General features: G+C 45.0%; 1 protein-coding gene and 1 long non-coding RNA gene across 7 annotated transcripts in view; one reads left to right on the forward strand and one right to left on the reverse strand.

Annotated features, from left to right (window-relative positions):
• Rxfp2 (relaxin family peptide receptor 2) overlaps positions 1-17,402 on the reverse strand; it is a 61,442-nt gene that overhangs the window by 11,466 nt on the left and 32,574 nt on the right. The window contains 8 exon segments of one of the 5 annotated variants that reach the window (NM_001012475.2): positions 2,292-2,702; positions 3,416-3,645; positions 6,226-6,297; positions 9,529-9,600; positions 9,707-9,778; positions 14,384-14,455; positions 15,166-15,237; positions 16,631-16,702. In NM_001012475.2, coding sequence (NP_001012493.1) covers positions 2,292-2,702; positions 3,416-3,645; positions 6,226-6,297; positions 9,529-9,600; positions 9,707-9,778; positions 14,384-14,455; positions 15,166-15,237; positions 16,631-16,702 — 1,073 coding nt within the window. 5 annotated transcript variants of the gene reach the window in all.
• The window catches only part of LOC148002162 (uncharacterized), a 51,373-nt gene continuing 41,910 nt past the window's right edge, over positions 7,940-17,402 (forward strand). Inside the window, exons 1-2 of one of the 2 annotated variants that reach the window (XR_015634566.1) lie at positions 7,940-7,998; positions 15,168-15,275. This is a non-coding gene — a long non-coding RNA (uncharacterized LOC148002162). Of the gene's footprint in view, positions 7,999-14,990; positions 15,276-17,402 lie in introns of those variants that run through there. The other variant, XR_015634564.1, reaches the window with a different exon arrangement.

Below are 17,402 nucleotides of genomic sequence, written 5' to 3' on the forward strand. Positions count from 1 at the left end.
ACTTTATCACGAATGTAATTATTCTTTAAGCTTTGGGCATTTCAATAACAAAAACCAAAACATAAAGCCAAAACGCATTTTTGCTTACATTTGCCCACAGTAATTTAAACTGTTGTAGTTCAGAACCCTTTAGACTCCATTTAGAAAAGAGATAAAAAAATGTTAAAAATACAACTAAATGAATCACTCTTTTGGGGGGGGGGAAATGGTTTCATAGATATCCCCTATAACATTGATTTCTTGTTTCTTTCTCTTGCTTTATTCTTGCTGTAATAAAAAAATCCAAAATAGTGATTATCGAATTTCTTTTAACAAGCGTCAAATTTGCATATGTTTCCAGAGCTGCTAAAAACACTCCTAAGCTGAATTCAGACTGTGTGGAAGACTCGCACTGGCTGGGGAAACAGTTTAAATTCAAGGTTATTTTTATCCACACACAGCATTTCCTTTTCCATGGGCTCACTATGTTGTCGTTCAATGGGATTTTATAACACTGGTTTGTCTGAGGCCTCTTGTCAGTGAGTTTAGCTTGGTATAAAATAAAATGATTCTGTTGTAGGTGTTTAATTTCTTTTAGCAGAGTCTCGCGCCTTAGCTGTAAAAGCCAGTCATATCCAACTTCCTTAGCACCTCAACTGGGCCTGGCTGGCCCCTGGAGCTGGGGTCGTCTTTGAACCCACCGTCTTTTCCTGGAACACAATTCTCACTCCTAATCCTGTCTTCGCTTGGCTGTGCCTCCCCATCGTTGGAGTTTCATTTCTCCTTTGAAGCCTTCCCTCGGCCTCAGATGTGGACATGCTACACTCTTTACCCATGGTGCATTTCGGCCTGTGCTATGAGGCTGCAGCCGAGGGTCTGCATCCCACTGTCCGTTCTGCAATGTCTGTGAGAGCTGCGGCTGGTGTCTCTCTAGTTCTTAATATTGTGCACGGCCATAGAAGAGGCACAATAAACTCTTGGCCCCCTTAAGTAGTGGTAGTTTGAATGTGTTTACACAGTCACATACATGTCGGAGGTACGGTGAAGAAAGGAGCCTGGAGGAAGCCTAAACAGCCTAAACAATCCTGGGAGAAACACACTTACGAATACATGGCTGCCAAACAGAGTGATGTCTGAAGAGAATCATCAGAGTGCTGCAAGCACAGAGGTTTGTTTTTTCAGAGAAGGACGAGAAGGAATCGATGGAGAAATGGGAACAGAGGTTAGGGCCACTCCAGGATGAGTTATAAGCAAGCCCTTTAAAGTTGACCTTGAGAGTAGTTTGGGACATTGGTGGGTTTCTGATTGGAGGGAAAGGGCTGTGTTGGTGGCTGTGGCTGTGGAACAGATTCTGTGAGGAGGGGACTGTGATACCAGTGGCAGCGGGAGGGGGTCAGAGTATAGAGCAGGGGCAAGATCTCAGATGCTGCGCGACAGCAGTGGGCAGAGTCAGACAGGAGCAGAAGGCAGAGGAAAAATATTTTTAATAAAGCATCAAGGAGTTGTTGATGAAGAGGATGAGAGGAGAAGAAGTAGATGAAATGATGTGTCTTCGGTAAAGAAAGGCTGTGGGAACAACCTTCATTCCAAGCAGACTAAGGCGTGTACAATTTAAAACATTAATGTTAAAGTCTAAGTCTGTCATTTATTTATAACAGGAAATATAAGATCATCATTTCTAAGAAAAAAATCAGAGAATTGAGAATAGCTGAAAAGAACTTGTATTGAGGGGGCCTCAAGAGCTGTGTTTACAAATGGTAATAAATCTGTGGGTGTTTAGATAATCTGCTCTTGAGCTTCCAGAGTTTTATTAATATTTATTTAAATTATAACTACATTGTTAAAATGATTGGAAAGGACTTTGAGAAATTTGGTCGGGTTTCAGAACTGGGCACTAACTTAGAATTTTTCCAGGCCATACTCACTGTGAATGAAAAGCAAAAAGAATGAGGAACTATTAAAAAAAAAATCACCCAAAGGTCCTGAGAGCGTGTCTCTGATCTCCACACTAAACCTCAGCGATAAAGAGTTTAATTAAAAAAACCTACAAGGGGTTGGGGATTTAGCTCAGTGGTAGAGCGCTTGCCTAGGAAGCGCAAGGCCCTGGGTTCGGTCCCCAGCTCCGAAAAAAAAAAAAAGAACCAAAAAAAAAAAACAAAAACAAAAACAAAACAAAACAAAAAAAAAAAAAACCCTACAAAATGCACGCCAAGAACTTTGCTTCCCGGACGAACAGATGTGACATCTGATGATTCGTGCCATTCTGGAAAGATAGATGGCGGTGTCTCTGTGAAACCAAAGATGAAATTTACCTAGGAAAATCCCAAGGGAGTACCCTCTACTTCCAAAATCTTCTGCTTGGTCGTAATGAAGTGGGAAGCAGACTCCGTTTTTCCCATAAAAGTTGCCAAAATAATCCTCGCTGGTGAAGGGAACGGCCGCTATGAGAAATCCCGCCACCCAGATGCTGGCGAGGACCACGGCCGTCTGACGCTTGCCCAGGCGCAGGTTGCTGAAAGGGAATACGATGACCAGGAACTTCTCCAGGGTCAGGAATGTCAGCAGCAGCACCGAGACCTCTGTGGACAGCGTGGCCAGGAAGCCCAGCAGGCGGCAGGGTACACTCTCCATCCACAGCAGCGCATACTTCTGATACTGCCCTCGGTACTTGATGTCAAAGACGCCCACGGAGAACAGGTACACCCCCATCAGGCAGTCGGCACCTGCAGGAGCCAAGCAGCCCAAGACAGTTGCGGTCTATTTTCCTAGATCCTTCTTCCCGTGTTAAATGAACCGATGTGACTACCTCCTAGACTACTAACCAGCCAGTGGACCTGATTTGTTTTCGAGTTAAAAGGCTGGAAAGGGGTAACAATCTCCGAGGGATAGTAGGTCCATGAAAATATGTGTACTACTTGTATGGTTAACAAAATATTCTTGAGTAACACAAATTTCTGCCCATCTTTTTCTTGACAGTGGCATTAGTGGAGAATCTGAGCTTGTTAAGCATGTGCGCTTCTGTAATTGAAATTAATAATAAATTATATTTAGTTTACACATCTGAAAACTTTTTTTTTTCGGAGCTGGGGACCGAACCCAGGGCCTTGCGCTTGCTAGGCAAGCACTCTACCACTGAGCCAAATCCCCAACCCCACATCTGAAAACTTATTTCATCTTCCATCACCTCCCCACCCCCCATTGGCTGGTGTTCTCACTTCTACGTTGTGACTCCCAGGGCTGTGTTTTGTGCTAATAGCTTGTAACCTGAAATCACAGAGAACAGTTCATTCCCATCTAGAGTATATTAGCTCCCAAGGCTAATTTGTATCGAGGAGGATTTGTTGGATATACAATCCCGTATACACATCGCAGACACATACGCCAGACACATATAACCCGGTAGAAGACATTCCATTTATACAAGAAACATACTTACAACAAAGGATTTTGATGGACATAGCGTGAGTCGTATTCTCAGCCTTAATGAGAGATCTCACGGCTATGACGAGGAAATTCCCAGCGCAGGTAATGAAAGCTATAACCCAGACAGACACTCTGAGGATACTGTTAGCCAAGAGGTCCTCAGATGAAGATATACCATCAGTCGAGGGCATACAGATTCGGACATGGGGAACATAGGAGCAGTACCGAAAGGTTTTCAAATATCTGAAGCCAAAGGAGAAAAAGAGAGTCATCTGGCTGCAGTGATTCGAGAACCCCTACCAGGGCTACAGGCGGGAGCAGGGGTTGGCCCTTGGCTACTCTGCTTGTTATCACGACCTATTCTCATTCTTTAGCAATTTGCTGGTCTAGGTGGGGCTGTTGGAAAGACTAGCACTGTATAGGAATGCAGACTTCAGAAGCGTGTGGCTGCGTCTGGAGAGAGTCAAGGGTCAGGGGAGTACGAAGGTCTGAAGTTTCGGGGGCTCTACTCCCATCCCTGGCCATGTCTGATATGAGCATTCTAAAAAGCAGATCGTTATAAAAGAATTTCATCTCTGGACAACACCCCAGGCTTTCGCTGTAGGGAACCTATGTCTCACAAAAAAAAAAAAAAAAAATTCTCTATATCGACATTAAGTATCTAGCCTTCTTCTTGCGCTGGCCAAAGGGGAGAGTCTGAGACTAGGAAAATTGTGTCTTGCTGGAGTTGGGAGGAGAAGCAATCTTTTTTTTTTTTCCAGAGCTGCTGGGGACCGAACCCAGGGCTTGCTTGTGCTTGTGCTTGCTAGGCAAGCGCTCTACCATTGAGCTAAATCCCCAACTCCAGAAGCAGGTGTCTTAAGCCCAGGGTTTGTCTCGGAGTTTCTTCAAAAGGACTTAGATTCTAGAGGGGAATGAAGGTGTGTTTGTGGTCAATGCTTTTGTAATCTGGGCATGGGCACTCTTGAGGATTGGAGACAACCAGCCCATCAGGTTTAGGGCCGCACCCTAAACATGTATGTGTAGATTCTTTCCCACATGTGTTCTATCTGTACTCTTCCACAATGTCCTGAGGTTCATAACCCTTCTCTTCCCCCGCCTCCCCCAGCTGAGTATACTTTTACCGTCTCCGGATTCAGTTTCTGCACCAGCAAGTTAGATGGTTCCATGGAACTAGGTGGAGCCCTCTCAAGACTGTGTGCCTGGCCATCTTTAGCTGCCCAGCCTCCCTCCACACAAGCAAGGTGGCCTTCTAATCTTGCACAAGCCAGACCCATGCCCCTCAGAGAGCCTTGGCTCTGCTTTTTCTTTCGTTATATTTGGTTGTCTCAAAGGCCACGTGACTGACCATCCAAACCCCTCATCTATCTCTTTATCTCACATATCAACATGGAATCAGTAGGCATTTACTTCTTGGCTCATTTACTCTGACTTCAAAGCTCAACGAAAGTACTCCTGGCACGTTCTTCCTCTCTCTCATCCCTGCGTCCTCAGCCTCCCTATGTGCCTGCTAAGGACTCAACAAACATCTCTTAGATCTCAAAGTGTGTTGGGGTCGTTGAGTGCTGGGCTTCTCAGGAACATACAAGGCAAGTTCTACCCCAGCAGCTTACAGTCCAGCCTCTTAACAACAGTTGGCATCCAATTAAAGGACTCTGACATTATTGGTTTCTTTTCCTACCCTGGACTCCTGGCACAAACTTGGTTCTTTTAGGATTCCATTATGCTTAGTGTCTTCAGAGAGAGAAAGCCAGGTTGGCTCTCCCACTGTGACCAGGGGCAGGCAGGGTGGGGGTTGGGGGATGGGCATGGGGAATGGGGGTGGGGGGGATGGAGTATAGGGGTGGAGGATGGGGAGAGGAGGTAGGGATGTTTCAGCAAGTGAAGGCCAAAGGAAAAAGACAGCAGGTCTTTCATCAGGGTCGTAGCTAAGCTAACTCTTTTTTTCTGTTTGTTGTTGGTCCGCCCACGACCTTGGCAGTATACACCGGCTTCACCAAATTCAGAAAAGTCTGGATCTCTCTACTCTAAGACAGACTCACCTTCTGCCTGCAGCAAGAGTAAAGAATGGCCTCATGAATTATTTATCTAATGGTGCCACAAGGAAGGGAAAGGAGCAAAAGCATGTGGGATTCACATTGAACGCCTGTCTTTAGGCGCCACACCCCCTGCACAGACACAACACAAGTGCTGTCCCCAATGAGCACCTGAATTCACCTCAACACTCTGATCGACTGGCTGCACCCAACTTGGGATCTTACATCGATTTCTCCCTAGTTTTGTGGATGACAATGGTTAATTTCGAAATCAGGAACATATAGATCATATACAGTTGATAAAGAAATGGTCACGTTAAAAAAAATAAACACATTTACGAACACAACTTACACAGTGCACTTTAGCCAATATATATTCAAGTGACTTTACAAAACTGATAAAGATTAATTACCTCCATGTGCAGTGCACTTTTAATAAGAGAAACAACACCTGGAATCTACATAGCCCACATCTGAGAGCAGCCGACTGCCCACTCATGTGAAGGGAATTAATGTTTCCAGGTCTCCTGAGTACCCTTTAGCCAGTGACTTCATTTGATGTAATGTGTGGCATTCTGGTACCCTGATCTCTTATTGGGCCTCAATTGGATAAACATCGTGTTTCCAGAGAGAAGGGTCAGTCATGTCGGCACATCATTATATTGAACTCTATTTGAACAGGGACCAAAGGTGACAAAATTAAAAAGTTCTCAATAGGAAAGAAGACGTTTGTTGCATACAAACACAGTTCAGTGACAATCAGACAGTTCCCTTCAAGCATACATACATGTGAGAAAGGTTCTTCATGGGCCGGAACATTCCGGTGTTTATGTTTGGAATCTCTATCCTTTCCAGGTCTCTGGAAGATACATACAATAGGTTTCACGTTTTTGTTTGTTTGTTTGTTTGTTTGTTTAAGGTTAAACTTTGAAACCATTTCATGTTTGGGTCACTGCTCAAATCTGATACTTTGAAATTTTATGTTACCAATTCAAATGTGGCTACAAACTTCATAGTCGAAGTTCTGAGAAAAATTCTCACTAGTTGTAACACCTGCTGTAAGCAAAGCTCTTGGGTCACTTAGACGCAGAATTATGCTTTAATATAAAACCGGCTTTGCAATGGCAAGGGGCTGTGAGAGTGCGGCTCAGTGGTGGCATGTTTGCCTGACAAACACAAGATTCCGGCTTCCACCCACAGAAGTAATATTTATTTAAATTATGTAAATATTTAAATTATATTTAAATTAATTTAAATTATTATTTAATAAATAACCGATCGATCAAACGGCAGTGGTGTTTATTATTTTCGTAGTCTGATTAATCGGCACTTCCATGGAAGTTCATGGGTTTCATTCCACACCTAGAACTTCTGATCTGAAAACGTCATTAAAGTGAGTCCATTGGGAACCTGGATTTGCATATTTACTTCTCCCTGGCCTATGTGTCTTTTGAGTGCGAAGATGCTATTCAGAACCATCGTTTACTAATACTCCAGAGGAACTGCCATTCTTGTTTCCAGCCAGGGTCTACAACACGTCTTCAGAGGGCGCCAGCAGGCTTGCGGACATTCTGAGTTATTTGGGAAGATAACTCAGAATATATGTGCCCTCGACATTTTGAACTTGTCCGGGCACTTCTGAAGGTATGGATCTCAGAGATCCCTTCAGAACAGTGTAAAGGAAGAGCCACAGGCGTCTCCGGAAGCAAACGGAAAAGGAAGTGTAACGCCACGAGAACCTCCTGCTTGTAGCATGTGGTCGGAAGAAACCTTTAAAAAGCAGGATTTATCCTGATGCTTTTAGCTGATTGAATACAGATTTTTTTTCACAGTATGTTTTTGAATTTTCCTTGGCCCAGTGGCTCCTTCACAGGAGAATCCCTTTGCTCTCTGACCAGAATTAAAACGTGAAGAGATGCTGATACTACAGAATTATCATGTGGCCCCTCTGGGAAACACCCTGAGTTCTTCTAAGACCCCTTCACCCCCTCTTCTTTCCCTTGTTCCCTTGCTCCCTTGTTCGAGTATCACCACTGACATTTTATGTGGATTGTGTGGTTGTTGCAGCACAAGGACCATTATAGCCTGTATGTATGTTCATATATATGAACCAATGTCCAGTTAGTGTTGTATTCCAGTGAGTCTTAGAAACAAACAACTAGACAGTAAATAAATGAGAGCAAGAAGAGAGGAATGTGTACCTAACAGTAACAACTTTGGGAAAGGGATCAGACAGTGGCGGGAGAGTTTTCTTTTTAGAAATGTGTGCAGTGAACCTAGGACCTCATGCTGGTCAAGTGTTTTGCTACTAAGCTACATTCCCCAGCATTTTAACTACATTCTTACACAGGACGGCTTTACGCAAGTGATTCAGTCCCGAGCGAATATCTTGTGTATTGTATGGATGCATCACCTGTCAATTAAAAAAACTACGGCCTATAAAAAAGGGTAGACCAGAAGGTGGGACTTCCGGTAGGCAGAGAGAATTCTGGGATAGAGCCAGACGAGGGAAGACTCGCGGGGGAAGACATGAGGACAGATGTGTGGTACTCGAGCAGAGGTAACCAACCACATGACAGAATGTAGATTAGGATAAATGGGTTATTTTAAAGTATTAGGTAGTCATGGGACGAGCCTAGCGATATAGCCTAGGCGTTTGTAAATTTATTTTGAGTGAGTCGTTATTCCGGGGAGCTTGGGGCTGGGGACAGTTCCGTGCAGGTGGGTATTTATAATGAAATATGATGACATTGCCCATTAGAGAAGAGTCATGTTGAAGGCCTGAAGTCAGCTGTTAAGTTAAAAAAACAAAAACAAAAACAAAACATGTTAGGGCTGGAGAGCTAGCTCCGTGGTTAAGAGCACTGGCGGCTTTTCAGAGGACCGAGGCTCACTTCCCAGCACCCACATGGTGGCTCACCGCCATCTGTCACTCCAGTTCCAGAGATCCAGTGTCCTCCCCTGGCTTCCAAAGCCACTGGCGTTATGGTCACATACCTGCCCTCACCACGAACAAATAATAAGTCTTTAGAAAAATCACACGATATTTGTAGACTCTGGTTAATTACACTCTAGCTTCCTAAGAGCAAAGATCATGCTGCCCCTCAGTGGACGCCCACTAATATTGGCTAAAAGACCGCTAAATCGGGTGTTTTAAAATAGATTTCTGTTAGAATAGAAATAGAAATCTATTTAACAAAAAGAAACGTGATATTGAAGATTAGTCTCCGGAAGAAGCCTGGAGTAGTGGAACAAACCAGTATCCTTAGCGCTCGAGAAGCAGAGGCAGGAGGATCAGAAGTTCAAGACCGTCCTCAACCGCATACAAGCTTGAGGCTAGCCTGTGCTATGCGAGACCCTGCCTCAGAATATTAGACAAACAGACAGAAGCTCAACTTTTTTAAACAAGCAAAGCAAAACAAAAACATCAGTCTTTGGAGTCAAAGAAAAAAAAATGAGTTAGGCTGAAATAGGTAATATGTGTTTTGTTCAAGACAAGTGAACCTTAGCCAACAGATGGTCACCCAGGGGGAAAAAATCACAACATTTGTAGAGAGTAATTGGTGGGATTTTTGGTACCACTAGAACTAAAATGGCTAAAATTGTAAAGTACTAAAACAAAACTAAATTGTTTGAATGCTTGTCTTTGTGGGACTGTTCTCAATAATTACAAAGTAAAGACTGATTTATTTTTTTAATCCTATAACTTCTTCAGGGAGATGGGACAGTGGAAAAGAAGGAAAGTCTTAGAGAATTTATTTCTGTCAGTCTTTTCCAAAACATAGCCATTACAAATTTAATTCTTTACGAAGATCTCGGGATTCGATTTTCTCTCTGAGCCCAGTTCTCTGGATGGATGGATATGCAGCTTCAAACAGAGTGGCTTTTACAGAACCAAGCGGCCATAACTGCAACTTTGCTACGACTTAGTTCATAACTGACAGCCAGCAGTGGTGCTCAGGATCTCCTGGACATGCCTCCTGGGGATGCCCGCCCCAGCTGGAGAAAGACACACTTAGAATCAAATGCCTCTCTAAGCAAGATAGCCTCCCTACTGTGGTAACCGGCACAATGAGAAAGCTTTACTTACAGAGACTGAAGTTGTTTGAGACTTCCAAACTGGTTCTTGTGGACATACAGAAGAGGGTTGGACGACAGGTTCCTTTTTTCCCATTAGAGGAAGGGAGGGGGACAAGTATGGCTGTTGTTATTATATTGTAAGGCTAAGATGTTGCCACTTAAATCTGATGATGAGGCAGGGGACTTACAGCTTTTGGAGAAGGTGAAGGTCGCTGAAAAGGTGGGCTGGTAGTTTTGCTATCACATTGCTAGACAGGTCCCTGTTGACGACAGTGAAAACCAAAAACAGTTAACACTGGGGATAAATAGCAGGGGGGTATCTCTCCCCACCTTCCCACTGGACACAAGAGAAAACATGAAACCAGTTCAACCAGGCTTTGAACTTGTGACCCAGCAGGACCCCGTGAGTCAGCGGGGGTGCGGGGGATGGGGGTTTGTTTTCCATGGCTGGCAGACCGAGTGGCTTCCCGCTCATCCAGTTCCTGTCTGGAATTTCCTCTCGCCCCTCTGCCAGCACATTCTGGCTCTGAGATCTCTAACTAATTTCCTCTCTGGAGCCCACTCTGCACATCTGTCACCCACACGTCCGCGAGTCTCACTCGTTCCACACGTTTATCCAGCCAAGCTTTTTGAGGTCAAGTCTGGAATCTCCTGTCTGTTATTGCCTTCCATCCAAATGAGCGTCAGCCACCCGGTAGCTACTCAGACAATCTCGAGTGGATACATGTATATATTCTAGGTACACCCCGCCCCCTGTTAGCGGGGATTGAACCTAGGACCTCATGCATGCTGGTCAGGTGCTTTCCCACTGAGCTACATTCGTAGGCAGTTTAAATGCATTCTCACATAGTTCTGCTCTAATGAAATATACCACTTGTCCAATCCAGAAAGAATCACAGGGTAGTGACTCTAGAGAGTGTGGCAGAGAGAGAGATCTGTCGAAATTGGAGACACAAATCTGTGTCCAAGTAGAGATGATGTTAAGGATGGAACCTTTGTACAACTGCCTCGTCAAGGATAAAGTAAAATAACTTATAAAACCGTAACTGGGTGTTTTGCCTGAGTGTATGCACCTGATGTGCATGCAGTTCTCAGAAAGACCAGGAGAGGGCATCAGATCCTCCAGAACTGGAGTTACAGATGGTTGAAAACTTTCATGTGGGTGCTGGGACCCAACGCGGGTCCTCTGGAAGATCAGCCATTGCCCTTACCTGCTAAGCCATTTCTCTAGCTCCCAAAGCATAGCATCTTCTTCTTTTTCTTTTCTTTTTTTTTTTTTTTTCTTTTTTTCGGAGCTGGGGACCGAACCCAGGGCCTTGTGCTTGCTAGGCAAGCGCTCTACCACTGAGCTAAATCCCCAACCCTAAAGCATAGCATCTTAACTCTTTTTGATATCTTGCGGTAGATATGGGATAGCTGGCTAGAAATAACTATAGAGCCCCTCTCCCACCCCAAAAAAAGTTTACTTATAATAATGGAGTTAAGGTTGGGCGCATTCTGCTCCCCAGTGGTTTATGAAGGGAAGGCTTGGTCTACAGTGTGACAATGGTGGATCCTTCAAGAGGAAAGGCCCAGTGAGGAGTGTGTAGGCCATTGATGCATGCCATCAGAAAATATTGGGGTAGTTTTATGGGATTCTGGATAGCTCCTGCAAGAGAAGTTAAAACCCCAGCAGGTCTGACTCCTGACTATCTCTTTGGCATCCCCTCTCACCATAATGCCCCCCCCCCCATATACATTCTTATGTTGTTTGCAGCAGAGGCTGAATTGGTGAATCTGGCTGCTATTGGACTTTTCAGCCTTTAAAACCATGGGCTAGCGGCTGGGGATTTAGCTCAGTGGTAGAGCGCTTACCTAGGAAGCGCAAGGCCCTGGGTTCGGTCCCCAGCTCCGAAAAAAGAACCAAAACACACACACACACACACACACACACACACACACACACACACAACCATGGGCTAAACAAACCTTTTTTCTCTATAAGGTACCCAGCCTCAGCTGTGTTGTGACAGGGACGGAGAATTATATTATATTATATCATATCATGTCATATCATATCATTTTATATATGATATTATAAGGGAAGAAAAAACATGATTGACAAGGGTAGGGGGGAAGCCATCAGTCTTGGATATGGAAATTAGGAAGTGGTAGAACCAAGCCAAAGGGTTTGGTTTTTGGTTTAGTAAAAGAAGTACAACTTTTCATGTGGGAATAAAGCATGGCTAGGAGAACCATGGCCTTGTCTGTCATCTTCAGGAGCCCACAGGTGACTCAGCATAAGTGGAAGACAAAACTATATGGGGAGATAACAGGAAAATGCATGCGTCCCTGGATATAAGATATGAGGTCGAGCACAGACTTCCAGGTCTTGTTTACCCAGAGCACAGTCAAAGCATTGAAATCACCGAGGATGCTGCTAGAGATGTCACATTCCAAACACCCACCCCAGGAGGTGGCAGCCTGCAGTCTCCTCTGTGACGCTGACATTTAAGAACTGAGCAGGTGATCAACGCTGTGCTCAAGATTACAGGGTGACAATTGCTGAGAGAGTTAGGGAGCTGAGGAGGGACCAGGTGAGAGCTGGTGCTGGAGGGAGGCTCCCCGGAGACATCAGCAGGGATGGGGTCTGAGAACACAGCTTTAGGAGGGAGTGAGCAGAGGGTTCCGAGGCTGACTTTAGGACTGGCTGTTGGGGCGGCTACTATATCATCATCATCATCATCATCATCATCATCATCATCATCATCTTTTTTTTTTCTTTTCTTTTTTTTCGGAGCTGGGTACCGAACCCAGGGCCTTGTGCTTGCTAGGCAAACGCTCTACCACTGAGCTAAATCCCCAACCCCTACTATTATTATTAAGATGGAAAATTCTAGCTAGAATAAGCACATTTGCAGCAAACTACTGTTTAGCATTCTGTGTGGAGGACTGCAGCCAAGCACAGCATGTTATCATGCCAGTACAGTGTTTGCTGGGACCAATAGAATCCCTAGGAAGGACAAAACAATATACGAGAACACACACACACACACACACACACACACACACACACACACACGAACGCACTCACGCCTTTCCCAGAGTCCACTTTTCCTCTGTGCTCCCTCTGTCTGAAGCTGTGCCCAGGTCAACTGTTCTAATGCAAGGTAGCTCCCCGAATCCAGGTCTGCATCCATTCTGCTGCAGACCGAAAGCCATTGAGCAGTGGCTCTCATCCTTCCTAAGGCGGACACCCTTTCATACAGTTCCTTTGCTGAGGTGACCCTCTTTAATTTAACTTCTGATAACTTATTTTGTGCATAAGGATGATTGTGAGTGAGTCATTCCTGGGCCGTTGGTGCTGTCCCAGCTTGGGATAAGATGCTAATTTACTCTGAGAAAAAAAAAGCTTGCAACTCAAGCCAGGTCAGGAGGCGTCAGGATGGTTCAAGAGGAGGCAGCGATGGTTCAAGAGCTTAAAGAGGTGTGACCATGGTCCCCAGGCCCTGCCTAGCAGGGAATTCTTTCCGAGTGCTTTAGGTGGAAGGCATATGTGTGGACCATCAAGAACAACACAGGTGTGCATGGGTAGAGAAAACATCACAGAGGGCAGGGTGCAGGGGATGTCATGCACAACCCAGCCCCTCCCCCTTCTCTCTCTCCACCCACTTCCTGTTCAGACAAGCTCTCTTGTAGCTGGGGCTGGCCTTGAACTCCTGATTCTCTTGCTTCCACCTCCTGAGAACTGAAATTACAGGTGTTTGAAACAAGGTCCAGAGTTTCAATTATTTTCCCCCGTTGGGGTGGTGTGTGGGAGTTTGTGTTCTACCAGGTAAGAAGAGGAATAAACGAGAAACACACACACACACACACACACACACACACACACACACACACACACACACACGATAAGCCCCTCACTGCCCTGGCTTCTGCCTCTCGTTTCTGTAACCCGCAGCCACGTTTCTTCAGCAGAGCCTGACCAGGAATGAGCCCCCAAGAGAGTCACTTCTGAATGAGCCATCTACAGTAGTTTGCCACAAAATCATTTTCAATTCAAGAATGGAACATTGTCTATACTGGTCACTTTAAATATTTCTGGACTTTATTTATGATGCCCACTAATTATATGTAATTATTATAATTATTTAAAAATACCCATATCAGCCCCGTCCTCCAGAGCCAGGCAGGCATAATGAATGGAGGAAAGGCTATTTCAGGTATCAGTGGCCCCTTTAAAGTCCCCATCTTAGTCTAGTTGAGTCCTTAGTCTAGTTGCTGTCAGGTGTCATTGATTCAGTTCTGTGGGTTTTTAGTATCTATGAATTCATGGCTAAACATGTTTTCCAGAGTCTTAAAGCTATAAAACATGTATTTGGACAGAGAAAGTTATCTGAGTTGTCTGAAAAACTTTCCACAAGTCTGTCTTGGTTAGAGACATGTCCACATGCTTCACCTGCTAGCCTCTCAGGGGACAGTCACCCTCTGGTCAGATAGAATCAGCACAACACATCAACCACATCTCTCTTCATGTGGCAGCCACTGAGAGTTAACCCTAGCAGCCATTAGAGAAATACCATCCGTGTGTATGAGGCTGAGGAAGCTCACTTCGTCCCCAACATGCACGCATGCACTCACACACGAAATTGACCCAAGGGAAGTAGGCAGAGAAAGTAGGGTGGGCTGGCTCCCTTGTCAATCCCAGCACACGACTGTAATGTGCTCTTGACATTAGGATCATGCGGGCTTCCTTAGTTGGTTTTTAGTATCTGATAGTCTACAGGAGTTTGATTGTTCCAAGTAGAAAGACAGTCTCACTAGTCATTTAGGTCAATAATCTTGGAAGAGCAATCATAGTCTTCCTAGTAGACCATGCTACTTACAGTTCTCCTAAATTTTTTAATGAAGAAAATGTCTTCTCTGGAACAAAACCAATTTGATTTCTAGGCAGAAACCTGTAAAACATGGTGAGAGTCAGCGCTGGGGGTTTTTACCTGCTGTCCCCCTCAGTTCCTGCTGGGAGATGACACTTGAATAAGCCTCCCTTGAGGGCTCCATGGGATAGTTTTCTGGTTTGTAACCAGAGCCAAGCAAAACTTTGCTCCAAGGATACCCTCTTCCCTCAGGAAGCACCGCTGGGAGCAGTTCCAGGCACGGAGAGTGATCTGTGAAGTTATATCTTGTTTGGTTTCTGATCATTCTTAAAACTATCATTTTACACACTTCCTTTTCCCTTAGTTTCCTCTGGTCACCTGTGTAATCAGCAAGCGTTGCTGAGTGCCTGCTATCCCCAGAAAACTCCAGTTGCCAGAAACACAAACTAGTTGCCAAGGTGCCGACTGGCCAATTCATCTGCCCTCCCTGCCCCCAGGACAGGCACAAACAACAATCAGAATTGTCAGTCAGAGTCTGCGGCCAATCGAAATGCACTTAAATCGCCCCCACTCTCTCCTGGTACACTGACCCAGTCGGTGAGTCTAGCCACTTTGCAGTAAAGGATTTCATCTCACAGTAAATAAACACATCATTCTTTGCCCCTTTCCACTACTGGGAAGTCGCATCAAGGCTGGAAGCAAAGCAGGACTTTGAAATCCAGGGTCAGCCTTTTTTTCCACTCTCCCTGTCTACCGGCTTCTTGAACTGCACGAGGTCCGCGTGTACTTACAGAACCGTGAGCGAGTCGCACGTCAGGAAGGTGGAGTTCGTTATGAACTTTATCCCATTGTTTGCCAGATCCCTGAAAGCCACAGAGGGAAACACTTCAGGCACTTTTGGGTAAGTCATTTGCCACCTTAAGGGTTGCTTAGATTCTGAACTTTATCTTTCCTTCATTCTATTTTATTTTGGGCATCTTTTCCTAATTTTTGTGGGCTTTCTATAATTTATATGGTTTCTGTTTTCTTTCCAACCGACTATAAAAACAACAGTAATAATAAACCTAAGGGAAGGGCAATTAGATATTCGGGTGGGAGTGTCTCTGTGTCTCCTCTCTCTCTCTCTCTCTCTCTCTCTCTCTCTCTCTCTCTCTCTCTCTCTCTCTCCCTCCCTCCCTCCCTCCCTCCCTCCCTCCCTCCCTCCCTCCCCTGGTTGGTCTAGAACTCTTATGTAGACCAGGCTGGCCTCAAACTCACAGAGATCTACCTTCCTCTGTCCCTGAGTGTTAGGATTAAAAGTGCGCACCACCATTTCTTTTTGAGGCAGAGCCTTATTATGGGTTAGGTCTCAGCCTTGAAATCATCTGCCCTTTATCTTTTTTGTTTCCCAGCATGTAAATGAATTTTTTCAATTCCTAAGTATTTTTGAGACTAAGTCTTAAGGAGCTCAGGTTGGCCTCAGATGCTGTGCAGCTGAGAGTGGCCTTGAACTTCTGACCCCTCTGCTTCCACCTGACATGTATGAGCGAGGCATATGAGGCAGGGAATAGTGGGTGGTGGTGAAGCCATGAGACTCCCAAGTGGGTATCAGTTACCAGGCAAGAGAGAGTGGGAGTGGCTTAGCAATCTACCTAACAAAGTCTTATTGGTCACCTATCACGTGGTGGGCGTGGTCTCAGTCCTGATTGGGCATGGTATATCCCTGTGTGGCGTGGAAACAGGCATCTGCTGAAGCGGATCAGTGTGTGGAGACAGCATTCTGAGGGTGATATTCTGAGCTTTGGAGGGGAATGTTAGAGATTAGCCAAAGGGATGACGGAGAAAGATTTTCCCAGCTTCAAGAAACACATGAGCCTAGAGATGGTTGAGAACTGTGGTTTGCTTTGTCTAGACAGAAGGGACACATGGAAGACGGCGGAAAAAGAGCAGACGGGCAAGGGGTGGACAGTGCTCGGAGGAATAGTTAAGGGATAGTAAAATTATTTGGTAAAAGCAAGTAAACATACAGAGACTTTGAAATGTCTCTTCTCAGACAATATCAGCTCAGCACTGATGTGTTGTTAGTTTGGTTCTGCCAAGCAAGAGAAGAGAAACCAAGTTACAGTGGACTCATGGAACTAAAAAACGGGAAGAAGTAACAGTTAGATTCTGGTTTGGGAGAGAGAGCCTAGATGGATTTTAAAGGTAATTCTGCATTGAAATCACGCTAGCCTCCTTAATCCTAGCATAGAAGCTCGGTCCCTAGTGAATACTCACACCCAGTTGAGTTGAGGCATCTGGGCGCACAGCCTTTCAGGAAGGGCCTCCAGCCGGTTACTCACCATGGACCTTCACGCAGAGAAAACGGCAGTTAGCCACGATGGTTAAGCTATATTAACCACAGGAGGTTTGCTCTGCCACAGCTTTGAAAGTCGTCCACTGTAATCTATGTATCAGGATGAAACCTCCTTTATGTTCACCTTTACAAATTGTGCTTAGGTGTGTCTATGGCGAGCACTCTAAGGAGCTGTATGTTTACTGTGTACATCCTCAGACAAGGATTCCTCGGCTTAACTTTATGATGTAAAACCAAAGCAAGGAGCGATAACTGAAGTTCACGATCGTTCCCCTTGTGTGCTGCCAGCTTGTAGTGACTTCCAGCACCATCAGTTCTGGAGATGTTTGCTCAGGGAGGCGTTAATCATTTACAACATTGAAGATCTGCACTGGAAACAGCATTAAATGGAAGATGTGACAGCAAGGGGAACTGCCGAAAGCAAAGAGATCGTGAACGTGCTAAGATACACAGTTAACTTATGATGCTCTGGTCCCTGTGGTAAAGCACCCAGTCACGGTGGGCGCTGCATTTCCACTGTGAAGGAACAAGGCAAGCCCCTGGCCATCAGTTATGCTAGGATATTAACAATAGACACACGTAGGAAAACAGCGAGCGAGCGCAAGGCCCTGGATTCGGTCCCCAGCTCCGAAAAAAAGAAAAAAAAAAAAAAAAAAAAAAGGATACACACCACAATTGGTCCAGCCATGACCT

This window comes from Rattus norvegicus, chromosome 12, assembly GCF_021556685.1.
Source record: "Rattus norvegicus strain SHRSP/BbbUtx chromosome 12, alternate assembly SHRSP_T2T, whole genome shotgun sequence".
Taxonomy (NCBI): domain Eukaryota; kingdom Metazoa; phylum Chordata; class Mammalia; order Rodentia; family Muridae; genus Rattus; species Rattus norvegicus.